The following is a 25,164-nucleotide window of genomic DNA, read 5'->3' as shown; positions in this document are numbered from 1 at the left end:
GTCAGCTACGCAGACACCCCGAAGCAAGGCTCGCGCTTACGGAGCACGGCCCGGGCTCGACGCCTGCTCCACTCATCACCCGCGGCAGAGCGGGGCTGCCCTCGGTAACACCACCCTGCCTCCTCATTGCTTGTGGAAGTAAAGCCTGGGTCAGAGCTGGGGCTGAGAGTGCCTCCGAGCCTCCCAAAAGTCCGTGGGGATTTGAACCTGACTTTGCAGCATTGGGACACCAAGTCCCAGTATCCCAGCATCCCAGTATTCCGGGCACAGCAGCTCCGGGCTACGCACGCTGCGGCAAGCAGCAGCTCCCGGGGCTTTCTCCCAGCAGCGGAGCACGGTTTAACTACAGTGGCAGAACGGGCAGGGGCAGAGCTGCCCGGAGGGAGGGCGGCCTGTGGCACGGCACGGCAGAGAGGGTCCTGGGCCCCCTGCTCAGTGCGAGCTCGGCTTTGCTCCCACGTGCCCCCGTTTGCGGCTTTTGGCCTTATTCACTGCCTTCTGCTGTGCGCGGAAAGCCTCCAGCTGCCGAGCAGCCGGGAGCGGGGCTGCTCTCTGTAGCTCTTGGCACGGCCGCCTGCCGCGCAGGAGCCCGGAGGGGGCTGCTTTCGGGAGGCCCCTCCGGGTGCGGGGCCGCCCGGGCAGGGGAGCAGCCCGGCCGGGAGCAGAGGGGCTGCTGCGACAGCCTCCGAGAGGGACCCCCGTGCCCACGTCTCACGCTTATTTTTTAGGGTAAAGAGTTCAAAGCTAAATTCAAAGAATGGGAGCAGGCACTTCGTTTCCAAAAAAGTGGTAAAAATATATTTGCTCCTTTTTAATGCAACTCCAGCTCCTTCTCCAGCAACGCTTTCAGACTCCCACAGCTAGGGGATGCCGCTGCGAGCTCACAGCCCCAGCCCCTTCTCCCCGGGCATCCCAGGCAGCCGGCCCCCCCCCAGAGGGGACCTGTCCCCCGGGATGCCACTGGGCTGGCTCACCCGCACGGTGACAGAAAGGGCCCGGTTTCCTCCGCCGCTTGCCGCGCTGCGCGGTGAACGGCAAACACCCAATGGTGGCTGTGGCTGCCCCTGCGCCCCTCCACTCCCCGCGTCCCCCCGGCCGGTGCCGAGGTCCGCCGCCCCTCCCGCCGCGCTCAGCTCCCGACCTCCCCTTGTCACCCTGCTGTCCCGGGGGCGCGCGTGCCACTGGTCGCTGCCTCCCACCAGCCCCCCGCCGCTGCGCCTGCCCCGCATCTCTCCGCACCCCACAAGTTTCTTTCGAAACTCCTTTTGTCCTGAGCCGCAAGGGTCCTCGCAGCAGGGAAAAAGCACAAGAGGACAGAAGTGGCGCTGGTCACGGAGCAGGCCGTGCATGGGTGATGCGTTCCTCGGGCCACCCTCCGGGCTCTTGCCGTGCCGGTCCCGGGCAGGCAGGTGGGATGGCGCTGGCAGTGGCGTGGGTCGGTGGGTTGGAGAACGACAGCAAGCTGACCTTGGGCAGGGTGCAGACTTCCCCGGGTGCGACAAAGCCGGTGCTGTCACCCCTCTGCCGCGGGGCGCAGGGCGGAGGGGGGTGTGTGAGCAGGGGGCTCCGGGTGGAGCTGAGCCTCTGCCCCCAGCCCGGGTCATAGGGCTCCCTGCTCCAAGGAGACGGGCTCCTGGCGCTGCCTCTTCCGCTGCCTCTCCCGCTTGGCCCGCCAGCACACGTAGGCGGCCACCAGCAGGCCCACCCCGAAGATCAAGGTGGCCACCGAGACCATCTTAGCGATGTCCATTTGTGGGCCATTGATGGTGAAGGTGATGCACGTCGCTGCTACGCCGATGACCACGGAGACGATGCCAAAGGGGAAGATGCAGCGGTACCAGGATTTCTCCGTCCCGCCCGTGGCCAGGGCCAGCTTGTTGAGCGTAGCGGTGGAGTCGGTGGCCGTGGCTAGTGGCAGCCCTGGTTTTCCTCCCTGCAGGCAAGTGAGTGAGTTGGACTTGCAGCCCATCATGTTGGCGAGAAAACCCAAGAACAACCAGCGCAAAGTGTGGGTGGGTTGGACGCGTGTCGCCGTCCCGCCGCGAGCCGCTGCCGTGACGGTGATGGAGGGAAGAGGCCGGATCCTACATGGCCGGCTCTGTCCGGCGGCTGGGGTGCCTCGGTGCAGTCGGGCCGGGATCTCGGCTGTCGCTGCTCTTGCTCCCAGCTTTGGCTCCCGGCTCTTTTGCTGCCAGAAGGAGCGAGGATTGGTGGTGGCAGCAGTGATCTCATGCCGGTGGGAGGACCGGCTTGGCCTCGCTGCCTGTTAACTGTTTCAGGCTCTGGGCAGGCAGCTGCCTGCAGCCCAGCCGGGATCGCTCCCAGGACGTGTTTTTGCAGTTTGCATCTGCTTTCACCAGCCCGGTCCTCGGCCAGGCAGCGCTGGGACAGGGGAGCTGGCCCGGCTGCCACCGTCCCCGGCTCCCCCCAGGGCTACGCCGCTACAAGTACTGCTCTGGGCAGCCCCATGGGCAGCGACACCCCGAAGGAACAGGCAGTGGGGCTTCCCGCCAGGCCACCGAGCCCCTTCACCCCCTCCTTGCACACCACCACTGCCATCACCTCCTTCCAAGTTGCTCTTTCTCCCTGTGTCACCCTCTGCCAGCTTTTTATTTTTGTGGGCAAAACCTTTTTGTGCCCCCTTTCCCCATGAGTGGATCAGGGAGACACCGAGGCTGGACCTGGCACAAACAGTTCCCATCTCCACTTGCTTCTCCCGCACTGTTTTTTTTTTAAATTGGTTTTCCTGAAGGAGAGGGGAAAGGAATGAGCTATCGCAGCAAACCTAAGAGACCTGGAGCCTTTCCCAGGTCGGAGCTTCCCCCGAGCCGATGGGGCCCAGCTGCATTTCTGCATCAGCTGAGAGGAAGCCAAAAATAAGGGAGAAAATCCACATTGTGGCAGTAAACGGAGCTGTGCAGCGAGGGCGGCTCTGCGGGAAGGGGAGAAGATGGAGGAGCAGAGGAGCTGACGGGACATCGGGGCATTAGTCCTGACCCCAGGTGTTATCTTCCCTTTGCTTGTGGGCACTGCTCTTGCCTACACCAGCCCCGGGGAAATCATCCCACTCCAGTGAAGGGGGAGAACAAAGCTGGTTTGAATCAGGCTTTGCCCTGCTCCAGGCTTGGTCTGGAAAGCTGCCCAAGACAAAAGGGAGGTGGCTGGGTCTGCAACAGCCCCGGCATCTCTCCTTGCCTCTAGTTTCTTAAATACCATCCATAACTACCAAAGGTGGAGGTCGATCAGGGATCAGATGAATTCCCAAATTCCAGGGAGGCTTTGTGCTCCTGCAGCATGGCCCGAGGCAGGCAGCTGCAGGGCACTGGGGACCTGAGCAGAGGCTCTGGCTGTGCAAATAAATAGCACTGGGAAAATAACCACCGGTAAGTGCGATGTGCAGCACGCGCTGCTCTGCAAGCTGAGAAGCTCTGTTATTTATTCTCCTGATTGCTCATTAGAGGGGAAGAGCGGCAGCACAACCCCAGTGGTCAGCGAGAGCCCCGCGAGCGGCGATCTGCCTTCTCACGGCCGATGCTCCCCGGTACAAGCTCAGTCTTCAGTTTCACGAAGCTTTGTCAAACTTGAAACCGTTCAGGCTTAAATCGTCTGTGCTGAGCATCTACCCTACGCTGAACCCTTGAAGAAAATTTCAGCTAAAATAGTTCAGCTGCTGCCGAGAGCAGGGTCTGGAAGAAACCAGCCCAGTGACAAGCCTGGCAACGGGCCGCTTTCCACACCGCTTCCCAAGAAACCGGTGATGTGATGACACCCCTAAATACAGCTCCGGCCCCCCGAGAGGATGCTGCTGCCAACTCGGCCTGCCCTCACGGGCAGGACCAGCTACAGCGTCCCCACGCCTCCAGCCTCCGCTCACCGGGCGGGGAAGGACTTGGCTCCCGTCGAACGCGACGCCGTTAGTGGGCTGGCAGCTGTACACGCTTTTTACGTGGTGCTGAAGAGCGGTGACTGGCCTTGAAAAGGCAGGAGGTGACAAAAACAAGCTCCAACTGGTTAGAAAAACACGACGACGCTTTAATACATCTCAAGTTCTGATCCGTGGCGAATTTGAATATTTGACTCAGCAACACTGATGTGATCCTGCTGTAGCAACCCTGTGCAGCTCCGTTGCACCCGCTACTGTGTTAACAACCGCTTAAAATTACACAGGAGTAAAACATATATCTGTACACATACATATGCATGTATACACGCATATATCAAACTCCTCCATATATCCACTGAGACACGGCTCACCGGATTGCCTTTCCAAAGCAGCAGCAGGCAGCGCTGCCTGCACGGCCAACCCAGGACCCTCTAAAAGTCCAGAGATGGTTGAAAAGGAATTTGTTCTGTAAGTACTGAAACAGCAGCTAGCAGAGGCACACGGGCCGTGCATCACGGCGCCACGCTGGCTTTGCCCCGGCTTGAAAGGAAAAGCGAGCAGCCTTCGCGGGACCAGGACAGCCCTGCACAGGGCCGGGCCACGGCCACCCCCAGGAAACGTCTCGCACGCAGGCGTAGGAAGCGGCTGGATGAACCTACCCTTCTCCGTTCAGAGGCCAAAGTCAGGCAAATCCTTCCCTTGTTTTGCAGCGGGTTTCTATAAAACTGACGAAGGTGCTAAAGGAGAGAGGAAGAGGCTTCAGGTTGGGCTGCATGGCGTGAGCCCGTTTTTTGGGGGCACTGAATTCCCCCGCCTCGGTGGGGCTGACAGGCTCCTCCGCCTGGGCCCTCAGCTCCTCCCCTCCACGCTCCTTCTTCTGCCACTGCCGTAAGGGTGTAATTTTGATAGCAGAAATAGAGACTCGCGTGCATCCTCCTCCCTCTTCCCACAGGAGGAGAGAAAAGCGCAGCTGGGACTGGATGAGTCAGGCTGCAGGAGCCGAGATGGCTGACACCCCCGGCACACACGCGCACCCCCGAGGAGCGCGCTGACCCCTCCGGGTGACGGACGGGGACGGGGCAGCGGGAGCCCTCCCGGCAGCGGGGACGCTGCCCGCGGATGGGGAGAGGCTCTGGAGCCTGGCTCTCAGGACTGCAGCAAAGAGCTGCGGGAATGAACAAAAACCAACCTGGAACCAGAAACTTCTGTTGAAGAGAAAAGGAGCAGAGAAGGTTCATGGCTTTGGTGGGCAGTGGAAAGCTTGTGTTTTGAGCAAGAAATCCAGATTCCTAGGAGGGCAAGAGAGTTGAAGTGAGAAAGGATGAGGAACCCAGGATCCCTCAAAACAGATTAATTACTCCATTTTTGAAGTAAGCAAGCCCAGAATCAAATATGACACAGACCAGCACCAGAGAAGCCCAGAGGAGCAAGGCATGGGAGGCGATCCGCATCCCCGGTGCACGGGCAGGAGGAAGCGTTTTATGGTGGGAGTCCATAATTACATGGGTAACCAGAGACCCAACGCAGAGAGCCACAATAATTTGGAGACCACACGGAAATACTAAAATAAAGGATGCAGACACCCACACCGCGCGCGCGCTGCCTACGGCTTGGCCACGCGTAGCCATCGCCTCCGCACGCGCCAGTGGCTCCGGACAGGTCCTGCTGCACTCGGGATGCCCGACGCCTACGTCCTGGAGCTAGCACGACTGTGTAGAAGAAGGCTGTTGTAGATGAAGGAATTATGCCTTTTGTTTCCCAGAAACTAGAAGGCAATGGGCCTGGAAACAAGAACGGAAAACGACATAGCTTAGGGCAAAACACCACCTTTGGGCAAAGATAATCAAAGAGAATCTCTGTTATGCAAGTCACATACAGTCCTGCACTAGTCAAGGAAATAATACTCACGCGTGCCCACCTCCTTTCTCATTTTCGGGACGCACAGCTCAATACCCTGGGCTCTGAGCTGTAGAAATCCAGCAAGTGGCAGCCCTGAAGCCCGCGAGAAGCGTGCTCTGAACAAGAGACCCTCACTCCTTTAAAAACTAAATACCAACAGACCACACGCAGTGACTTAGCACAGAGAGGAACTGGAAACAAAGAAAACCTGCAGTAGTTTGGAAGAACTAAGACATCCCCACCAGTTTTTTTTTCCTGTGGCTCTGTCAGGAAATTAATAATTCTGCCTTTATTTGTACAGTTCATGCAAGAGCCACGTGCTAGATTAAGAGTAGGGCAAGAAATACTGAATAACTATTTCCTGCACAACTATCCCCCGTAACAAACAAACTCTGGCTGCAATAAAGAGTTGCAGTGACACGAGAGCAGGAGAATATGGCATCGACCATCACACAGCCCGTTGCCACAGACGGCCCACATCGCGGCTGCAACCCGGGACCGTGGCTTTTCCCATTAAATACAGCCATTGAATATGCCCACCCCACGGACCGACAAACGGTACCCAGATCTGCAGGGTGGCTCCTCAGTGCCCAAAGGCTGCAAACTCGGAGGGAGGAAGGAATTACATGGGGGAAGCAGCAGCCACATCTGGATTTCCCGGAGGCAGCGGTGGTGCCGGGGGCCGGGTGACCTCCCATCACCGGCGGTGCAAGGTGCCCGCTCCGAGCTGTGCCACAACCACTCAGTGCTTGCCATCACACCGTGGCTGCACCCGGCCGCCGAAACAACCCCGGCAATGACAGCGTTATGTTTTGAGCGGCTCCGTTAATTGCAAGATAAAGAAAGTCCTCACGCAGCAGGCAAGCTTCGCTAGGGAAGCACGGGGGCCTCTCAAGGCCATTTTAAGTTGCTGCACACCGTGTAAAACTGGAAAATAGGCAGCAAAATAAATCAGGAGGCACAATCTTGGATTCTGGTGACCCAAGAAGTATTTCCCAGGTCCATGATTCGGCGAAAGGAAAAAAAAAATAAAGCGGGGGAATAAAGCGGCAGCAGCCATCAGGAAGCGTGGGTCTGAAAATAGCAGCCAAGTGTCACCTTGATCCACTCCAACAAAGACTTCGGCAACAGGGACAAGTTGCTAGGTGACATCGCCCTGCTATTTCGGGTCGGTGTCACTCCGCTGCGCCGTGAGCCCCACTGGAGCATCTCCCAGCGCCAACTGCTCCGCGCAGGCGGGGAAGCCAGCGCCAGCCTGCCAAAGGGACTTCCGAAACGGGGACGGCTGCTGAAATTAGAGATTCGTGTGCCTTACAAGAAGGATGCTTTCCTGTGGATTCAAATATAGATAGGAGCAGATGGAAAAGAATTATTATATCATCCGCCCGGCAGTGGCTACGTCGCTTCCCAGCGCTGTGCAAGGCTGGGGCGGGCTGAGCACGTACAGACCTCCCTTCGCTCCTCGCCCGTCAGCTGGCTACCCCACGTTAGACCACAGCAGACACTGAACACAAACGATATTGAGAACCAGGTATGATGCAGAACCAGGAGAAAACTGCTAACTAGGAGAAAAGCTGATCCACAGCAACGCTGCTGATTCCTCTGCGCCCGAAGGAGATGGGCCGGGTGCTCCCGCCTTGGGCAGGCGCTGCCCGGAGAGCGGGGCAAGGCACCGGCAGAGCTTCGTCCGACTCACAGGGCGTGCACGCTAGTTTTAAGGTTCACAGATAAGAAATACACCTTGTACGTTAGAATAAGCTATTTTACTGTAATCAGTGCTTTTTTTTAAAAACCAAACCCACAAAATAATGCCATTTGCGTTGTCATACGCAAACCTCTGAATTACTCTCCGTAAATGGAGGCCTCGTGCTACAAGGAGGAAGGGAGACGTAGTCAGGTACGATTCAAATCGTTAATGGCTCGTTCATTCAACCAACGCCATGAAATCCGGCGGGTTGGCTTTTGCAAGGACACCACGGTCACTGCCGCGAGCTTTGTCGCGCTCAAGGCGGCTCCAGAAGAGCGCAGCGATGGGCCCCGACAAACACAATCCAACACCAGACAAAACCAGGTGGTTAAGGTTGGTAACGCTTGCGAGGATTTTGCCAAACACCCCAAATTTCCTAATGACACTAAAAGCGAGCCGCCCAGGCTCACAGAAACACATGGTTACGTTTAAATTTATATGCCCAAACTTGTTAAAATATAAAAAATACTATGCCTGATTCAGCCCCGCATCCAGTAATTTGAATTCTGTCCCGTTACGCAGCCAGCACATAATCGTAATTAAAGCACTGCAGACTATTTATGGTTGCATTAATTTTTTAAAGGTAGTTTTTTGTGTTTGGTGGTTTGGGTTTTTTTTTATTACTCTTATGCTCTCTCCTTCAGCGTTCATTTGCCTGGTTGGTACCATAGACTCCATCCCTTCTGAAGGCAGCGAGAACTGCAGGTGCCCATCACCTCGCACGACAGCGCTGAGCTGCCCAACAGCTTCAAAAGCAGGATTCACTGCTAGCGTGTCCTGCAAGAGGCTTCATTTCAAAAGTGTTGTATATTCTGAAATTTAGAGCCTGAAGCAGGAAAATAACCAACCCCCAAAGGGCGAGCTCCTCGGACAACGCACCGTTCCAGATTCCAAAGCTGCAAGGCCGTGCCAGCGGCACAACAGATGCAGTGCCAGAGCTGTACCCGAGGGAGAGGGACGAGGAGGTGCCACGGAGGCGCAGCGCAGCGTAATTGAGAGCACAACTTCATTTGCGCTGCATAAAGCAACCCCACGTTGAAGTCCTACGGACCTGGATGTGCGCATTAAGCCTCCCTTGTTTAATTCTTCTTAAACCGGAGAAAAAATGAGACTAATAAATGGTTTCCCACTACAACATGCAAGGGCGTGCGTTACCACGACCGGGAGTTTGCGTTCTCAGAACCCAGGAGGGAAGATTTCGGACGGGCTCTCCTCCAGGGTCAGCCTCCTCCACTGACTCAGAGCTTGCTTCTATTTGCTTTTTCCCATCCAAACTCCAGATCCACCGATTATCTTTCTTGTTCTGTCTAAAAATAAGTCAAACATCTCCGTTTGCGTGCCTAAATAGCTCACTGCTGTAATTTCTCGCCTTCCGAAATTACAGTTCAAAACTCGCTTTTAATTTTTCTTTCCCCTCCCGGTACCAGCTCTGCACGCCCTGGCGTACGCAGCACGCTGCGTCCTGCCCTCCTCTTTCTGCCTGGGCTCAGATTAATTAACAAGCAATAGATTTTTCTTCATTACAATGCTAAAGCCCTTCTCTCTTCACAAGTTAAAACCACGACGACAGATCTTTTCTTCTGGATGGTGGTTTTGATGTTACAAAAATAGTATTCGATCTGCATGGTGGATAATAGAGATTTTAATACCTATTTAATGAACTGTTTTCATGTCGGACTGAGTCATGATTGAGGTTTTTGTTTTGTGAGGCTGTTTTTAATGGAAGTGAAGGAGGACTAGGGCGCTTCCAGTGAAACCAGATGTCATCTGCGCCAGTCCCAGCGTATGTGCTTCAAAAACAAAACCCAACACCAAGAGGCCTTGCTCCAGAGAGCATAGATGTGGCAAAGTCAGCTAACGAGCAAGTGACACAACACCAGTCTCCATTTTACAGACCAAAAGCGAAGAGCCCCTGGTGTCAGATCCATCATCTGCTCCAGCATCTCAGCGACCCCGCCTGGCGACAGGACTCGGGACTGGCAACGCGCAGCTGCGAACTGGCTGCCCGCCTGCAAAAACTCCGCGTTGGCCCCTTCTCCTGGCTTTCACAAGGCCATTAACGCATTTCCAACTCACTGCTTACACTATACTGAGAACGAGAGCCCCAGAACAGCCTGGAGCAGCGCTATGCGGCCGGCGTTACCCACGTTCAGCATCCGTGGCGTGGTTCGCACTCACATGTAACCCAACAACATCACTTGCAGATTTATCAGAAGCAGACAAGATTTCTCAGCAAAGCTTCAGCTGGAAATCCCAAGCTCACGCTGAATTCTGTACTCGGGGAGAAATTGATTTGAGTAAAAAAAAAAAAAAAAAGAAAAATAACGGAGGTGTGTGGAGGACATATAGCTCCCCCCAGTACTTCTGCCACAAAGAAAGCTTTCTGTCTCATTATTTTACAGCACCGTTGCTCTTTCTAGAAACCCTCAACTGGCATGACAGCGCACACTGCCCAACAAGTTGCTGATTCAGGTGTTTCTGCTCCAGACTTGACTACATACAGTGTTTTAATTAAGTAAGCTCTCTGCAGCTCACCGAAAGCTCATTTGGAGAATAACACTGACAGCCAATTTGTCATCTACAGGGAGAACTGGGAGTTTTCCCCCCAGTTCAACACTTACCATCTACAGTTCATCTGATTTTGGCTCTCCAAGCCGCAGGCTGTGCTCCCGGCCCGGGCGGCTGGGGAGTCCTTCCAGCCCTTGCCCCGGGGTGGGACCCTGCGGCTCGGGCCACACACGCAACCATTTCAGCAGGTCACAGGTAGCCATGCTGCGATCCGAGGGTGGCCCAGCTCTGCTGGGAGGACAGGCTGAGAGCTGGGGGGGTTCAGCCTGGAGAGGAGGAGGCTGCGGGGAGACCTCACTGCGGCCTTGCCGTGCTGAAAGGGGGCCGACAAGAAAGGGGGGGACAGGCTTTTTAGCAGGGCCTGCTGCGACAGGACAAGGGGGGATGGTTTTAAGCTGAAAGAGGGGAGATTCAGACTGGATATAAGGAAGAAATTGTTTACGCCGAGGGTGGTGAGACAGTGGCAGGGGTTGCCCAGAGCGGTGGGAGATGCCCCATCCCTGGAAACCTTCAAGGCCCGGCTGGACGGGGCTCTGAGCACCCTGATGTGGTTGAAGCTGTCCCTGCCCATGGCAGGGGGATGGAGGGGATGGCCTGGAAAGGGCCCTGCCAGCCCAAAGCCTCCTGTGGTTCTGTGATTCTGTGCTCCACCACTGCGCACACACTGCCAGACCCCCTCAAAAAGGCGGGAAGAGGCAGGACGTTCCTCCACACCACTCTTAGAATCACAGAATCATTAAGGTTGGAAAGGACCTTTGAGCTCACCGAGTCCAACCGCTAGCCTAACTGCCTGGTCTTGGTGAGATTTGCCTTCTTTCTTACCACGACTCAAATTATTTCTGTCTTAGATGGAGAATACCCCTAAAGCCGTGCTGTTGAGCCACTACATGCTGTATCTCCCAAGGAGGGGGCTGTAGCAAGCACTTGGTGGCACACCTGGGAACATCTGCAGGACAAACCCCTTGAAGGTTTCAACGCTATGAACATCCAGAACTAACCAAAGACGACTAGCGCGCGTGAAATCCTGGAAGAGGCTCTGCTGATTGCGCTGTGCACTACCAGCGGCGCTGCCTGTGTCTTCGCACTGGTCAAGCGTATTTGCAAAAACAAAAACAGTAAGTGGAGAAGTTGCAGAGGGGAAGGGAAGAAGGAAGCTGGTGGAAAAGACAAACCGTAGCAGTTGGAAATGCTTGAAGTCACAGATTCTGGGAAGAAAATTAAAAACAAAAACAAAAAAAACCCACAACCAAACCAAAACTGCCTCCTCCCAGGGATCCAGCTTCACATCCTTCAGCAGTGAAAAAACAAAACCCTTTCATGACTCTACTATAGGGGACAAAGAAGGAACAGGAGCCGATAATCCTCCCTGACCCTCGCCACGCTTCGTCTCAGCTCGTGTCTGCACAACACTGGGATCATCTATCACTTTCCAAAAATACTGCTCGTTTCCTGTGTTTTTGTAATACTATCCCCTGGCATCACAAACACTACCTTTTGTCTTTCTTCTCATCTCAGTTTGATGTACCAGTGTAATTTCTTTCTATTACAATGGCACATTTTATAATGAAAAAGACCCCCCAACCACCGAGTTAAGTTGCTATTGAATCTTTATCTCTGCTATAGCACAAGACTCATTTGAAAAAGTGAGTCATTCAAACGATTTAAAGTCTCACACGTTTATGAAAATTATAAAATGTCTCTCACGTGGTGTAGGAAGAGCAATAAAACCACACTGCTCCCAGAGGCACAAACCAAGCAGCTACCTGCCAGTCATCACACCGGGAGCCGTGCTCCCCTTCTGCACCCTCCGGCAGCGTCAGCTTGCTTCTGAGCCTGTAACAACCCCTGCGAAGCCATTTCTGTGGGCTCAGTCTCTCTTTCGCAGCCCTTTCACACCCACGCGGTCCTTGCTGTGGCAGCGAAGGCACTGCCAATTTGCACTGGACTGCTCTGCGCAAAGAAGCAGATGCTCCGTGACTCACGCAGTGCTTACAGACACAAGTTATGGATAACAGCACGATAATTAACAATACCAAATGTCATCTCTAAAATTCAAACATGCAGATGCTAATGCCCATGGCATATGACCACGTTAACATTGGAGGCAGTGCCCGCTCCTATGAGCGGTCTTTAATCGGTACCTTGCAACCCTCCAGCGCTGTTGGCCACAGCGTGGTTTCCCCCGTAGGCCATGCAGATGTAAGCCACACAGGACTCCTCCGCACGCTGCAGCGGGGAAGAAGGCAACAAACCCCTGCCCTGACTGCAGACTCCATCGGAAATCAAATCCCATCTACAAAGATCTGAATGCCATGTGATAAAAAAAAAAAAAAATTAAAAATCAAGTGAGAGATGCTGATTTTCATCTATCATACGATTGATTTTAGTGAATTCTGAGTGTCAGAAAGGGCCAAACAGTCAGAAGAGACAGACAACTAACTCGGGCCTTGAAAAAAAAAATGAAGAAAAAAAATAACTACCGTCAGCACTGCTAAGAGCTAAATCCCCCCAAGTAGAGAGCCCTAGTCCAGCTAAGGGATCTAGTGCGAGTCAAACTGCAACAAGCAGCGGCACACCGTGGCCCTTCCCTGAATGGACTTCGGAGTGCCCACAAGCAGAGGCACTCCACACGCCGCTAAGGCTCTGCTTTAATTGTCACGTAGCAATGCCGGGGGTTTGGGGATTACAAGCAGAGACTTAAGATGCAGAAGGAAGCGAAGCTGCCATTTTCCCACGGTGACAAGGTCAGAACTGCCACGGCATCTGTGTTTTCCACTGCCAGGCAGGACCCTGCATCAGCCCCCCGGGACGGCTGCTCCTCGGCAGTTACCGGCACCGGTTCGGCAGCAACGCCAAGGGCCGAGTGCCATCTGCCGGGCTGCTTCCTCAGCTCCCTCCTGCGCTTCCCTGCCGGCTCCCAGCTGCGGAGCTCCGCTCTTCTCAGACTGCTGCCTCGGGCACGATCCCCAGGCAAGGTGACATAGCAAAAGTATTTATTTCAGTTGCAGGCTAGGTGTAAGTCCTTACAAAAGGTGCCTGGCAAGCGGTGAAGCTGCCTGAAGAGGCCCCATGCTCAGCAGCGACGTGACCGAGAGGCGGATGAGAAGGGAGGGCTCCAGCCGCACCGCAGCCCAGGCCCCAGCCCGGCTCAGAGCAGGTACCTGCAAACCAGGGTGGCTCCACAAGAGCCTGTGGCCCAGGCAGCTGTGGACGAAGACACCGAAAACACTGTCAGCCAGCGAATATTAGACCGTGGCCGCGATAATGCTGGTTATATGCCAACTGGTGAACACTGTAATAGGGAAGCAGCAGCTCAGGTTCTCTGGATTTTCAGATGCTGGAAGGCTGTGCCCCACTGTACTGTGGCTATCTGAGCAGTATAAACCATCGTTTATCGCCTGCAACACTGTCTGCATATAGGAGTCTGGTGTCACAACGGAGGCAGTCAAGAATCTAGAGCCAGCCAGAGAGACAAACCTTGGGAGAAAAGCCAAAATCAGTGTCCAGGAAGCCCTGAAGGGGCTTCACAAAACCTCAGAGTTAGCAGGTCATAAAAGTGATATAAAAGAAAAAAAAAAACAACCATCAAACAACCTAAAAAAACCACCTGAAATTTAGTTGGACAAACAGGCAGAGTAAAAAAGTTAACAGGAAAGATTTATTGCTTAAAACTGTCTCCGGTTACGTGAATGGCAAGGAGGAGGCTCCCACCGGATCAGTCTGCCAGCTCATCTCTCACCAGCACAGGGAATCGCTCGCCTCCTTCACAGAGCTGCGTGTGAATCGCCCGATACAGCTGAGCTGCGGAGGCCCCTGGGCAGAGCCTGGACTCCAGGACAGGCAGGAGCTCTGCCATCATGACCTGGGCAGGAGCAAAGGAGACACGTCACCAGAGCCAGCGTGCACTTTCAGGATGCCATTAAGTGGCTGCATAAGTGAAATCTAACCAGAGCAGTATGACTAATAACATGCTAATTGATAGACAGATGCTTTCTTTTGTCATATTTAACAAAGGCGGAGTTGTTCATCCTCTGCTCATGAAGCACACCAGCAGCCACCCAGTGCTCCCAGCGCAGTGAGATAAATGGCAGTGCTTTTCCTCTGCTGCAGGGACGGCCCAGCGCTGGCACGAGCTCAGCGTTGTGCGCGAAGCTGAAACTGATGTCGATTCAGGAGCTCTGCAACCACACAGTGAAGCGCTTACTCACCCAACAGTAAATTCAGGCCTTCCCTTATGACTGTTCCTGTCACCTCCCAGTTGGGTCACATTAATCCAAGAGAGACAGGCAAGTGGCCAGCTCCATCCAGCCCAAACAGAACAAAGCTGCGCGCCTCCCCAGCAGCACAGGCTACAGGGGATGCTAAAGCTGTCCCACGTTCCCCAGCCTGGCCTCTGGTTTACTAAGGCTAGCTCATGATCTCAGTCCCTGCTCTCAAACAACCCGCTGGCCTGTCACAGCACAAGTAACAGCTCAAAACTCTGGGATTATGACTGTGACTGACAACTCAAGCACAGGCGAACTTCCCATCAAAGGACAGAAGTTAGCCTTTACTGCCTCACTCTTGAATTAATGCTCAGAAATTTTGCCTGGGATTTCCCCCCCCCCTCAGCTGGCATCAGCTAATGAAGCCCGAGCAGTCTGCCCATTAAAAACCCACACAGCCTTCTGTGCACACTGCCTTCCCAGGGGAAGGGTGGACAATCGACTGCCCGTGTCAGTCACATCCCTCAGAGCATTTTTCAGTGGTGCAAACAAAGGAAGACCCAAACCGAAGAGAGCACTGGGCATCGGCAGGGGGTTCCCTTTCCTCTTCTCCATAAATCTCTGCACAGGGCCAGGAAAACAGGGCACAGTTGCTCATCTCTGGGAAGAGTTAAGAGCTGCAGACATGAAAGCTACCTAATGGGAAAGCTGGCACAGGAAGGAGCGTGACACTACTCCACAGCCTAAGAGAGAGCCCCTTCTCTTTCCATCTGCCTGGTCTGCTCCTGATGCGTAAGAAGAGAGGAAACAGACCTTCACCATAAAAGACAGGTTAAGAGCTACCAGGACTTTCTATGATTCTTGGCATTTCTCCGTGGAAAGGCAATGGACAGGCTTGGCCCAGAACTATGTACATCCTTTCCCAGAGTATTTATCTTGTACCAAGTCCGTACACTTCACCTCTCCCAAGAATTTCACCTGTCTTGCACACTCTGCGCAGAGCTGCTTCAGACACTCAGCGCTCACCCGGCACAAAGCACCTATTTAGCTACATGTGCGGAGGAAACTGAGTCAGTCGATGAAGCATCGGGCAGCAGGCTTCGGTCACCACTTCATTTTGGGCAGATAAAACCCCAAACCCTCATAATCCATAATTCAGAATTATAGTGCTAAAGTCCCATTTGAAGAGAGGCAGCAATCTATCTTCAGCCAGAGGGAGGAATGTGGCCAATTATGAATAACTCTTCCCTGGCTTACAAAAAATGGCTTTTCCAAAGCCTCTATCATTCAGATCAACAACAAAGGTTAGGTCAAAGGAGTAGATGTGACTTCGCAGATCTTCTCTGCCCAGTGCTGCTGTTGGTTGAGAAGAACAAGTGATCCCTGTGCAGCATGGTGGAGAGACTGACCTCCTATCGTGCTCCTACAGGCAGCCTCAGAACGGTGAAGTCACGATCAGCAGCACGGTGGTTTGAGATTTAAAAGGAAAGGAACGGACACCAGAGGAGCTCACTAGCTGGAGGTCACGCAGGAATGACAGAGTGGGTGCCCGAACGGGACTGCAAAGGCCTGCCAAAAGGGGTCTTCAGGCATTACCCACAACATTCTCCGCTGTCAAACTCTGAAAGAGTAGCTAAAAAAAACCCTTATCAGGAGAGGGTCAGACACTTAAAGGTCTCTACTCTGGCCTTAGCAAAAAAAGTAAGCCCATTCGTCTACAGAGTAAGCAAGGCACTGATGGGACTTGGACACAAGGCATAAACATGGAAACACCACCGGGAGAGCTTGCTGCGCTGCTGCTCCCCATCAGGAGCCCCTACGCCAGCTGTTGCCCCTCATTTGCCCTTTTCTTGCCCTACCCCAGGAGCACTGACGCTTTTAAAGGCTCACCTTTTGTAAGGCAATTCCTTGGTGCAGCATTGAGACTTGCAGCTTCAAGGCAAACAGGTCCCTCAGCTCCTGGAAACTGGAGTAACAAAGGAGAGGCACAGCCAGCACGCTGGCACTGCCACACGTCTGTCCCCTGGGAGGGACGCAGGCTGGAGAGCCGCTTCCCACGTCCCCCGTGCAGTCTGGGCGCAGCCTCCTCTGGGACTCCACAGCTGCCAGGGTGGAAGAATTGGCAAGAGGCAGAAATACACAAGTTAAATCTGTATTTGCAGAATTTGTGATCTCCTTACTGTTCCTAGAAACGAATGACTAATGACATTGTATTAGTCAGGGTAAGCTCCTCACACACGGCACAACCAGGACATCTTAAGCTATGGGATGCTGTCTCCCCCATCTCTCAACAGCTCCGTCACCAGCCCTCCTAAATTGCAGCAGGTAAAAGTCCCAAGCCTCTCCTGAACACAGACGGGTGGCAAACAGATACCATGGCACCAGAGGATTTTACACATTACATTACCATTAAGGATAACCAGGAGAAAAATGATGTTGGTCCACAGTGTTCTGCGCACAGATGGCAAACTACTGTCCAAGCAGAGCTGGCCACATTCACACCTGACCACAAAACCAGGGACTGGGCGCTCACCTGCTTGCAGAAGCTGCAGCTTCTGCAGGCACTGGGAAACTGTGGTTTGCAAACCCTCCAAGGTCAGAAGGCTTTCATACTCTCTTTGCAGAGTGGGATGGTCTAGAAGAGAAGCAGAAGAAAACCAGCAGGCATCAGCATACTGAAACCTTCCTCACCGAATACCAGTTTCTAGAGCGGCCTTAGGTGCACCAGCCCTCATTTTAGGCAGAGAATGTTCCTGTCCCTCCTGTCCAGCACATGCCAAGAACACAAGACACATGGAACTGGGGCCCACTGAAATCATCCCTATTCCACCTTCTGCCCCCTTCTCCTTACCTGCAGGCTCAGCTTCCACATACTGCTTCAGAAGGGAGGGGACATCCTGGAGCACCTTCAACTCCTCCTCTATCTCTGCAGGACTGAAGGCCGGCATCGGTGAACCAAACTCAAACAGCAGCAGCTTAAGGAAGGTTTCACAGCGCCGGCCCTGTGCACCCCCCGAGCCCCGGGCCAGGCTAGCTGGAATCGGGGGCAGAGGGGGAGCAGCCCGTGAAGTGGCGCTGCAGGGGAAGGCGAGGACAGCACAGCTGTGGATGGCATGTTTGCCTTCTGGCCGTGTTTGTCTGGATCAAAAGTTTTATGACTGCTCGAGAGCTGCACTATGGAAAAACCACTTCCTAGAGACCCAGCTTGAACTCCTGTTATTGGAGGCATAACTCTTTCCAGATGGGAGCACGCTGCGGCGCGATTGCACCCGGTGCCCGCTGTACCGCACCACGTGCTCGCGGAAGGGGGCGGCGAGCTGAGAAAGGATACGGTTGTCTGGATCCTCTCTATGAAACAGGTCCTTGCAGCTGCTGCATCTGCACTTGTTTGGCAGAGACGACACCTCTCCCATGCCCTGAAAATTCAAAAGGGGCAGGAGGTGGAGGAGTCATGCTCCATTGTACCAGACAGCGCTCGCACTGAGCTGCGACACACCACGTATCAGCGCTTCAAACACAAGACTCTTCCTCACCCCTCTTTTACAGGTTATTTACTAGCCGTTCCCCCCTCATTTTTGACAGCTGGTATTACATCAACAAGGACACCCTGCAGAAAGCATCAGGCACTGCAAAACACCTATGTTATTTCTCTCAGCTTGTTTTGAGGGGAAGGATTTGCAGCCATCAGAAGAGAGACAACATATTTCTGGAAGAAGAACGTGAACTTGCACCACATCAGTAATTCTGCTGCATCGCCCTACCCATGTTTTTATCCCATAGGAAACAACAAAAGTTCCCTGCCTTTCTTGAAGGCTGTCATTTGCATTTCTCTACATTTCGTTTGTTAGTAAAAGCGTACAAAAAGGAGTTACTGTGGTAGAGCAGACAGGACAAATTCTCACCCTAGCGATTCCTTCATATGCCAAACTTCCTCACGACTCTCCTTTAATCCATGTTTTTTAGGACAAGGTGGTATGTTTGGCAAGCAGCGTGACAGCAGTGCGTCAGTATCAGGGACACAAAACAGAGGTTTAAGGACAGCATCATGAGTAAGCTGGCCAGGACCCTGTATCAGAGTGCAGTTTTTAAAAGAAAGTGTGCTAATAAAAACAAATAGCACTACCGGAGAGGTGCATTTCACTTACAGAGTTCAACACCTCCCCTGATGCCCAGTCCCCATAATACCCTTTAAGTAAAGGACCGCTCTAAAGAGCCAGTGCAGCTCAGCCAGCCTCCTAAAACCTGCCGCAGTAAGTGAGAGCCGTCAGGAGGAAGCTTAAAATAGTCATGCCGTGCATGACTGCCTAACCCGAGCGTGCGTGTGTCTTCGCTCCATCCAAATGGATCTTTTGAATCATGATAGAAACTGCGGTTTTCAAAAACACATTATGCAAAGAAATAGCAAGGTTAATGGAACAGAATAGAACAGAAGTTACCAGGCAAGATGCACTCCCTCTATACGGGATCTTCAGAACAGAGGTTATTTTCAATCTGTCACCGAGTTGAAAGCAATAGCGAAGAGTGTAAAATTACACCAGAGCGATTAGGATGCCGAAAGGCTCAATTTACAAGTGAAAATTGAGGGAACCAAGTCTTTACAGCTTGCTGAAGGGCAACTAACGAATTGGTGTCTGACAAACGACAGCTCCTAAGAGGAGAAGGATTTCTTGAGGGTAACACAAGGAGGCATAAGCTAGATTTAAGCTACGGTTTAAACTTAATATCTGGACAAACTAGATGAGAAATCTGCTGAATTATAGCAAGATTTCCCAAAGCAAATGGTGGCAGACCCCTTCCAGAGGCCTGGGGAACAGACTAGAGCACAGAGTTCCCCAGACACCCATCCGCCCGCACCATCGGTGCGGTGACATCATCATTGGCGCTATTTAAGGGAGCTCTTCAGCAGGAAACAGCCTCAAACACAGCCGCGGTGCTTCCAGGCTAGACGGGGGCTCCAGCGGAGCAGGTCGGCAACTGGCTGGCAAAATCTTCCATTGCACAGGGTATACAGGCACCCACCCCACGGGGCCTCCTGCCTTCAACTACCAGTGTACAGTATCAGCAGAGGCTTTTGCAGCGCTGTTAATCCCACGACTAAAGCACTCCAGTACCTTTACAACTCCGGGATCAACAGGGATTAGCACTCTGAAAACAAGTTGTAACACTAGTGGCTAGAAGAACATGACAAGACATATCCTCAGAAACAGCCCCGCAGAGAGAGGCTGTATCAGACCCCTCCTCCTGCTCTGCGCTCGGGCCCCACACCCGTGGGGTCAGCGCCTCCCCGTGACCCACAGACCAGCCAGGTCCCCCCACCAGACCCCTCCTCACAGCCCGTGAGCAGAGGGCAGTTGTGTCCTGGAGCGATCAGGCGGGGCTTACCTGGAGTTCCTGGAATAGGCTTTCCTGTAGGGAAGGGGTAGCTTCAGCTGGCATCTGCAAAGTAAGAGAAGCATCAATCCTGACTGCCAGAGAGTTGTCTTCAAGTTGAGAAAACGACGTTTTGTCTAAATTTGAAATTAATTTAGCTGCAATGGAAGACGTCAACAACCCTGGAGATGGAATCCACCACTGCCTTCAGCCTGTCCTCACGGAAGGAGGATCGGTCTGCTTGTTCGTTTCCACAAGTGTCACCGAGCTGACCTGGGAGAGCTCCCGCACCCTACGCCCGCTGTCAGAGGTCCATCCAAGGCGAGAAGCCGGGAGCAAAGCCCTGACAAGGCAGAGTAGAGACAGGGAACCAACATCTTCAAGGAAGCTGATCGCTACAGACGTGAGCGTAAGCAAACCTCCCTATGCTGCCGTATCTGTGCACAAGGCAGCTTTGCTTAGCCCATATCACACTCAAAGAAATGGAAAAGGGACTTTTCAGCTTCCACTGGGAACATTCACCTTAACCCCAAAGCAGAATAAACCCTAACTTGTTGTTGCAAAAACATGTGGGTTGGCAGTTACAGCTCGTCACGTGCAAACGATGAACACAAGACCAAGGCTGGGATTTTAAGTAAATAAACATTTGAATCCACATTCCTGTTCCCCCAGCAACTGTCACTCAGCGTCCCACGTCCATTCCAACACCACGTGAATGGTGACAATTTCCTCCCTGCCCAAACGTAAGAGCTGGCTTGTGGCAGCTCAGAACTACTTCTCAAAATTTTCCAGGGACAGGCACGTACCAGACCTGAACTTTGCTGTTTCTTTAAAGCAAAGACCACACAGAAAAAAACATAGAAATTATTTAAACAAGACAAACTGGTCTGAACGCAAAGCCTGTCTTCTAAAAATGATTTTGCCACTCTTCCATAGAGAGCCTCAGTAACATACACTTCTTAATTCTGCCTACACCAAACACTTGGAACAACCGCGTGCTAGTCAATGCTGATTTGTGCAGTTACGCAGGCAGCATCTCACAGGTTAAAGGGGACAGTATTACACGCAGATGCCATCTCTCCAAACAGCACTGGGCATATGAGAGAGAGAATTCATGCATTATGTATTATCATTGTGTAAAAAAAAAAAAAAAAAAAAAAAAATTTTTTTAAAATCAATAAGCTATAATAGAAAGTGGACTCAGAGGAAAGCTAAGGCTCAAGAAAGCTCTACAGAGACAGCTTTCCAGAACAGTCACAGGGGGCTATGAAATATCAGAAGTCTTAATTAAGAGACTTTCAAAGTCCCAACCATCCAACAGTAAGCGCTTAAAATGAAACCCCTTACTCGATCACAATAAAGGCTTTTAAACTGTAAAGGACCCTTCCTTTTGAGAAGGATCTGAGGAGCGGTGAAGCCCAGCTGGACCCTACGGAGCAGCAGCAGGGACCAGGCTTCGCAGGTGTGCTAGCCAGCGCCACGCAGCATCGGGCAGAGGTGCCCGCCTCTCAGCACTTACCCCTTTTCCTGGAGCGTGACTGTCCGAGGTGAGGTGCTCCTTCCCAATGCGCCTTCAGTGGCAGGGTCCTCCTTTTTGCTGGACTCTCCCAAGGAACCACAACTTTTCTTCCCTGCATCAAACAACCGCTTGCCAGCGGCTACAGAGTTCTTTCCCCGAGCTGAGTCCCCTACAGAAAAGCTTTGTTGCTCATCCAGGGCAGATCTGGACAAGGCAGGTGTCTTCTGGGGTTCAGCTGCGGCACAGGCCCCTCGGTCCCTGGCACTGATTGCTGTCCTGTGACTCCTTCCTTGTCTGCAAGCCACCCCTTTTGAGGAGCTCTTCCCAGCTGCCCTGGGGCCTTCAGAAACACACCTGGCTGGGGCTTTCCTTTGCGTTCTTTTCACATCTGGGTCAGTCCTGTAAGGGGCTTGCAGCTTGTATGGAGAGGGCTTCTTCGAAGAGGCAGGCTTTTTGCTTACTGTTCTCACCTTTGTGGTCACAGGAACATCGTCAACAGATGCAGGCACTTGCTGCTCTTGAGCATTCTTGGGAGCAGCTCCTTCATCTGCAGATTTCTCTCCCGCAGGTCCCTGGGCCTCTAATGGAGTTCTCAAGACGCTTTTCCTCACTTTCAGTGCCTTCTCCAAGGCTCTGTTCAGCAGTTCCAGCTCCTCCAGCTCCTGGGGCGAAGGCCTGTTCTCTGCAAGAGAAGATGTGTCAGAAGATCCAAACCTGGATCTTCCCCATGTGTCACTATTCGAACTTGCTCTTCCAAGTGTTACAGAAGGAAACCGAACCCACTGAACAGTGCAGCGGGTATTTCAGCCACACTCCCACAGCATGGTGTGCCCAAGTGACCAAGCGGGCCAACAGCATCCTGGCTTGTATCGGGAATAGTGTGGCCAGCAGGAGCAGGGAGGTGATGGTGCCCCTGCGCTGGGCACTGGTGAGGCCGCCCCTCGAATGCTGTGCTCAGCGCTGGGCCCCTCACCCCAAGGCGGCCATGGAGGGGCTGGAGCGTGGCCAGAGCAGGGCAGCGAGGCTGGGGCAGGGGCTGGAGCCCAAGGCTGGGGAGGAGCGGCTGGGGGAGCTGGGGGGGCTCAGCCTGGAGAAGAGGAGGCTGAGGGGAGCCCTCATCGCTCTCTGCAACGGCCTGAAAGGAGGCTGGAGCCGGGGGGGTCGGTCTCTTCTCCCCAGGAACAAGCGATGGGACGAGAGGGAACGGCCTCAAGCTGCGCCAGGGCAGGTTTGGGTTGGGTATTGGGAAAAACTTCTTCCCCCAAAGGGCTGCCAGGCCCTGGCCCAGGCTGCCCAGGGCAGGGGTGCCATCACAGTCCCTGGAAGTGTTCAAACCGTGTGGATGTGGTGCTGAGGGACAGGGTTTAGAGGTGGCCTGGCAGTTGGGTTAACGGTTGGGCTCAATGATCTCAGAGGCCATTTCCAACCTGAACGATTCTGTGAGAGTGGGAGGAAAAGGGTAGAGGGGGGCTTCAAGTCCCTGGGAAGGACTCCCAACACCGACGGCGGCTCCAGGCCGGCCAGGCCCAGGGCCCGTGTGACCGGGGAGGCACCGGGCCGAGCGGGAAGCGCTCACCGTGTCCATCGCTGGGGTCGGCCTCTGCCTGCGGCCGCTCCTCTTCCTCGCTGCCCCTGGGGGGAGAAACACAGCGCCAGGGCCCCGGTGGCTGCGCGCCGACGGCTTCGGCCTCCCCCGCGGGGCCTCGGGCACGGCTCCGGGGACGCAAGCGCCCGCCCTGCCGGCCCCGGGGACCCCGGGCCTCCCCGCCGGGGCTCCACCGCCTCCCTGCCGGCGGCCGGTCCGGGGCAGGGCCGCTCGGGGGAGCCCGCGGGGCGGGGGTCGGGCGCGGCCGCACTCACCAGCGCCGCAGGAGGGCCCGGCTCCGCGCCGCCCGCTGCTCCAGCTCCCGCCGCCGCTCCGCGCCTTCGCCCAGCGCCGCCGCCAGCGCCGCCGCCGACCTGCAAGGCCCAGCGCTGTCAGCGGCCCGCCGGGGCCGGCCGCCCCGCCCGCCCTCCGCCGCCGCCGCCGCCGCCGCCCCGCTCTCACCTCCGGCCGCAGCCCGCGGGCAGCATCGGCCGCCTGGGGCCGGTCCGGGCCGGTCCGGCTGGGCTCGGCTCTGCCCGCTGCAGCGGGCCGGTCTGCGCGGCGCCGCGGCAAAACCCGCCCAGCCCCGCGGCGGCAGCCCCGCTCCCTATCGCCCTGCCAGGACCGGCGGGGCGGGGCCTGGGCCGGCGGCGCTCGGAGGGGGCGGGCGGCGGCGGCGGCGGCGGCGGCCCCGGGCTGGGAGGGTTCGTGTGGCGGCCTGGGGCGGGCGGGTGCGGGGGGTCCCCAGGCCCCGCTCAGAACCACAGGAGGCTTTGGGCTGGCAGGGCCCTTTCCAGGCCATCCCCTCCATCCCCCTGCCATGGGCAGGGACAGCTTCAACCACATCAGGGTGCTCAGAGCCCCGTCCAGCCGGGCCTTGAAGGTTTCCAGGGATGGGGCATCTCCCACCGCTCTGGGCAACCCCTGCCACTGTCTCACCACCCTCGGCGTAAACAATTTCTTCCTTATATCCAGTCTGAATCTCCCCTCTTTCAGCTTAAAACCATCCCCCCTTGTCCTGTCGCAGCAGGCCCTGCTAAAAAGCCTGTCCCCCCCTTTCTTGTCGGCCCCCTTTCAGCACGGCAAGGCCGCAGTGAGGTCTCCCCGCAGCCTCCTCCTCTCCAGGCTGAACCCCCCCAGCTCTCAGCCTGTCCTCCCAGCAGAGCTGGGCCACCCTCGGAGCATTTCGGTGGCCTCCCCTGGCCCCGCTCCAACAGCCCCATGTCCTTCCCGTGCTGAGGACCCCCGAGCTGGACGCGGGGCTCCAGGGGGGTCTCCCCCGAGCGGAGCAGAGGGGCAGAATCCCCCCCTTGCCCCGCTGCCCACGCTGCGGGGGATGCAGCCCAGGAGACGCTTGGCTTTCTGGGCTGCCAGAGCACATGGCCGGCCCATGGCCAGCTTTTCATCCCCCAGCACCCCCAAGTCCTTCTCCTCAGGGCTGCTCTCAGTCCCTTCATTCCCCAGGCACTTGGCCTGGGAAAGCCATTTTTTCCTCAGCTGGGTTCAGTGCTTCCCTCTCCTCCTCGGCAGCACCTCGCTGCGGGGAACTGGCTCACCTCCAAGGGGGCTAAAAAAGCCTTCACAGAGCAGACCTGTCCCAGCAGCTCCTTGTACCCGCTCTCTCCTGAGGGTCAGAGCATAAATGAGATTTTATTTCTCTCAGCCTTCCCTGTGGCTGGCTGCAGCCCGCCCATCACTGTGGGAGCTGGGGCCCCCTGGCACCTGCTACACAAGGCCCGCGGAGGCTGGAGATTAAAGTTTGGCCATCACAGGGGCCGTGCTTCAGCCCGCACTGTGTCCTGCCCACGGACAGGGTTCCAGTGGGGCTCCCCAGCCGCGCGGGGCCAGCGCAGGCAGAGCAGAAGGGCCAAGAGTCCAGCACCGCAGCAGACACCATGCTGCAGACTGCTTCTGCTGCCTTGGGTCTGCATTGGCAAAGAGGCAAATTTGTGGTTTTTTGATGGAGAGAGGAATCTGCCTTGTTCTGCGCCTGTGGAAGCTGCCTGATTGATAACGTGGTCTCTGTTGATAGCTGAACGCTGCTGGGATGCTGTCAGGAATACAGCTACGGCAGCGGAGGGGACAGCGGGATGCTGCTGGGATGCTGTCAGGAATACAGCTACGGCAGCGGAGGGGACAGCGGGATGCTGCTGGGATGCTGTCAGGAATACAGCTACGGCAGCGGAGGGGACAGCGGGATGCTGCTGGGATGCTGTCAGGAATACAGCTACGGCAGCGGAGGGGCGCACAGTGGAGCGTGGTTCTCCAGAAGTGCCCGCAGCTGGCCCTCAGCAGCGGAGGAGCAGGAATCCAGTCCTTCCCCTGGCACAGCAGAATACAAAATAACTAAAATTTAGACAGTAGGAAAGAAATGGTTCATTGCCTTTG

General features: G+C 55.0%; 1 protein-coding gene across 2 annotated transcripts; it reads right to left on the bottom strand.

Moving 5' to 3' along the window:
- Positions 1-13,733: 13,733 nt before the first annotated feature.
- On the bottom strand, positions 13,734-23,369 carry TEDC2 (tubulin epsilon and delta complex 2). 2 transcript variants are annotated; one of them, XR_015699198.1, is made up of 11 exons: positions 23,239-23,369; positions 23,052-23,150; positions 22,768-22,823; positions 21,192-21,873; positions 19,685-19,738; positions 17,634-17,718; positions 17,154-17,262; positions 16,836-16,937; positions 16,193-16,404; positions 15,712-15,935; positions 13,734-13,959 (listed from the first exon to the last, which is right to left on the bottom strand). XR_015699198.1 is itself a non-coding variant. In XM_087734169.1 (10 exons), exons 1-10 carry the CDS (start codon positions 23,262-23,264, stop codon positions 13,813-13,815), a joined length of 1,572 nt encoding a protein of 523 aa, XP_087590295.1. In that variant the 5' UTR covers positions 23,265-23,369; the 3' UTR covers positions 13,734-13,812. The 2 variants fall into 2 exon arrangements, 1 of the variants encoding a protein (XP_087590295.1); XM_087734169.1 differs by lacking the exon at positions 15,712-15,935.
- Positions 23,370-25,164: the final 1,795 nt, after the last annotated feature.

This window comes from Nipponia nippon, unplaced genomic scaffold, assembly GCF_047370975.1.
Source record: "Nipponia nippon isolate SJK-2023a ecotype South Korea unplaced genomic scaffold, ASM4737097v1 scaffold_5, whole genome shotgun sequence".
Taxonomy (NCBI): Eukaryota; Metazoa; Chordata; class Aves; order Pelecaniformes; family Threskiornithidae; genus Nipponia; species Nipponia nippon.
This window is presented reverse-complemented; position numbering and strand designations above follow the sequence as displayed.

Coding starts and splice junctions, on each gene's coding strand:
- TEDC2 (XM_087734169.1), bottom strand. CDS start 23,264: ATGCTGCCCGCGGGCTGCGGCCGGAG. Junction 16,405..16,835: donor GCTGCAGCTTCTGCAAGCAG/GTGAGCGCCCAG, acceptor CCACCCTGGCAG/CTGTGGAGTCCCAGAGGAGG. Junction 13,960..16,192: donor AAGGAATTGCCTTACAAAAG/GTGAGCCTTTAA, acceptor GCTCCTGCCCAG/GTCATGATGGCAGAGCTCCT.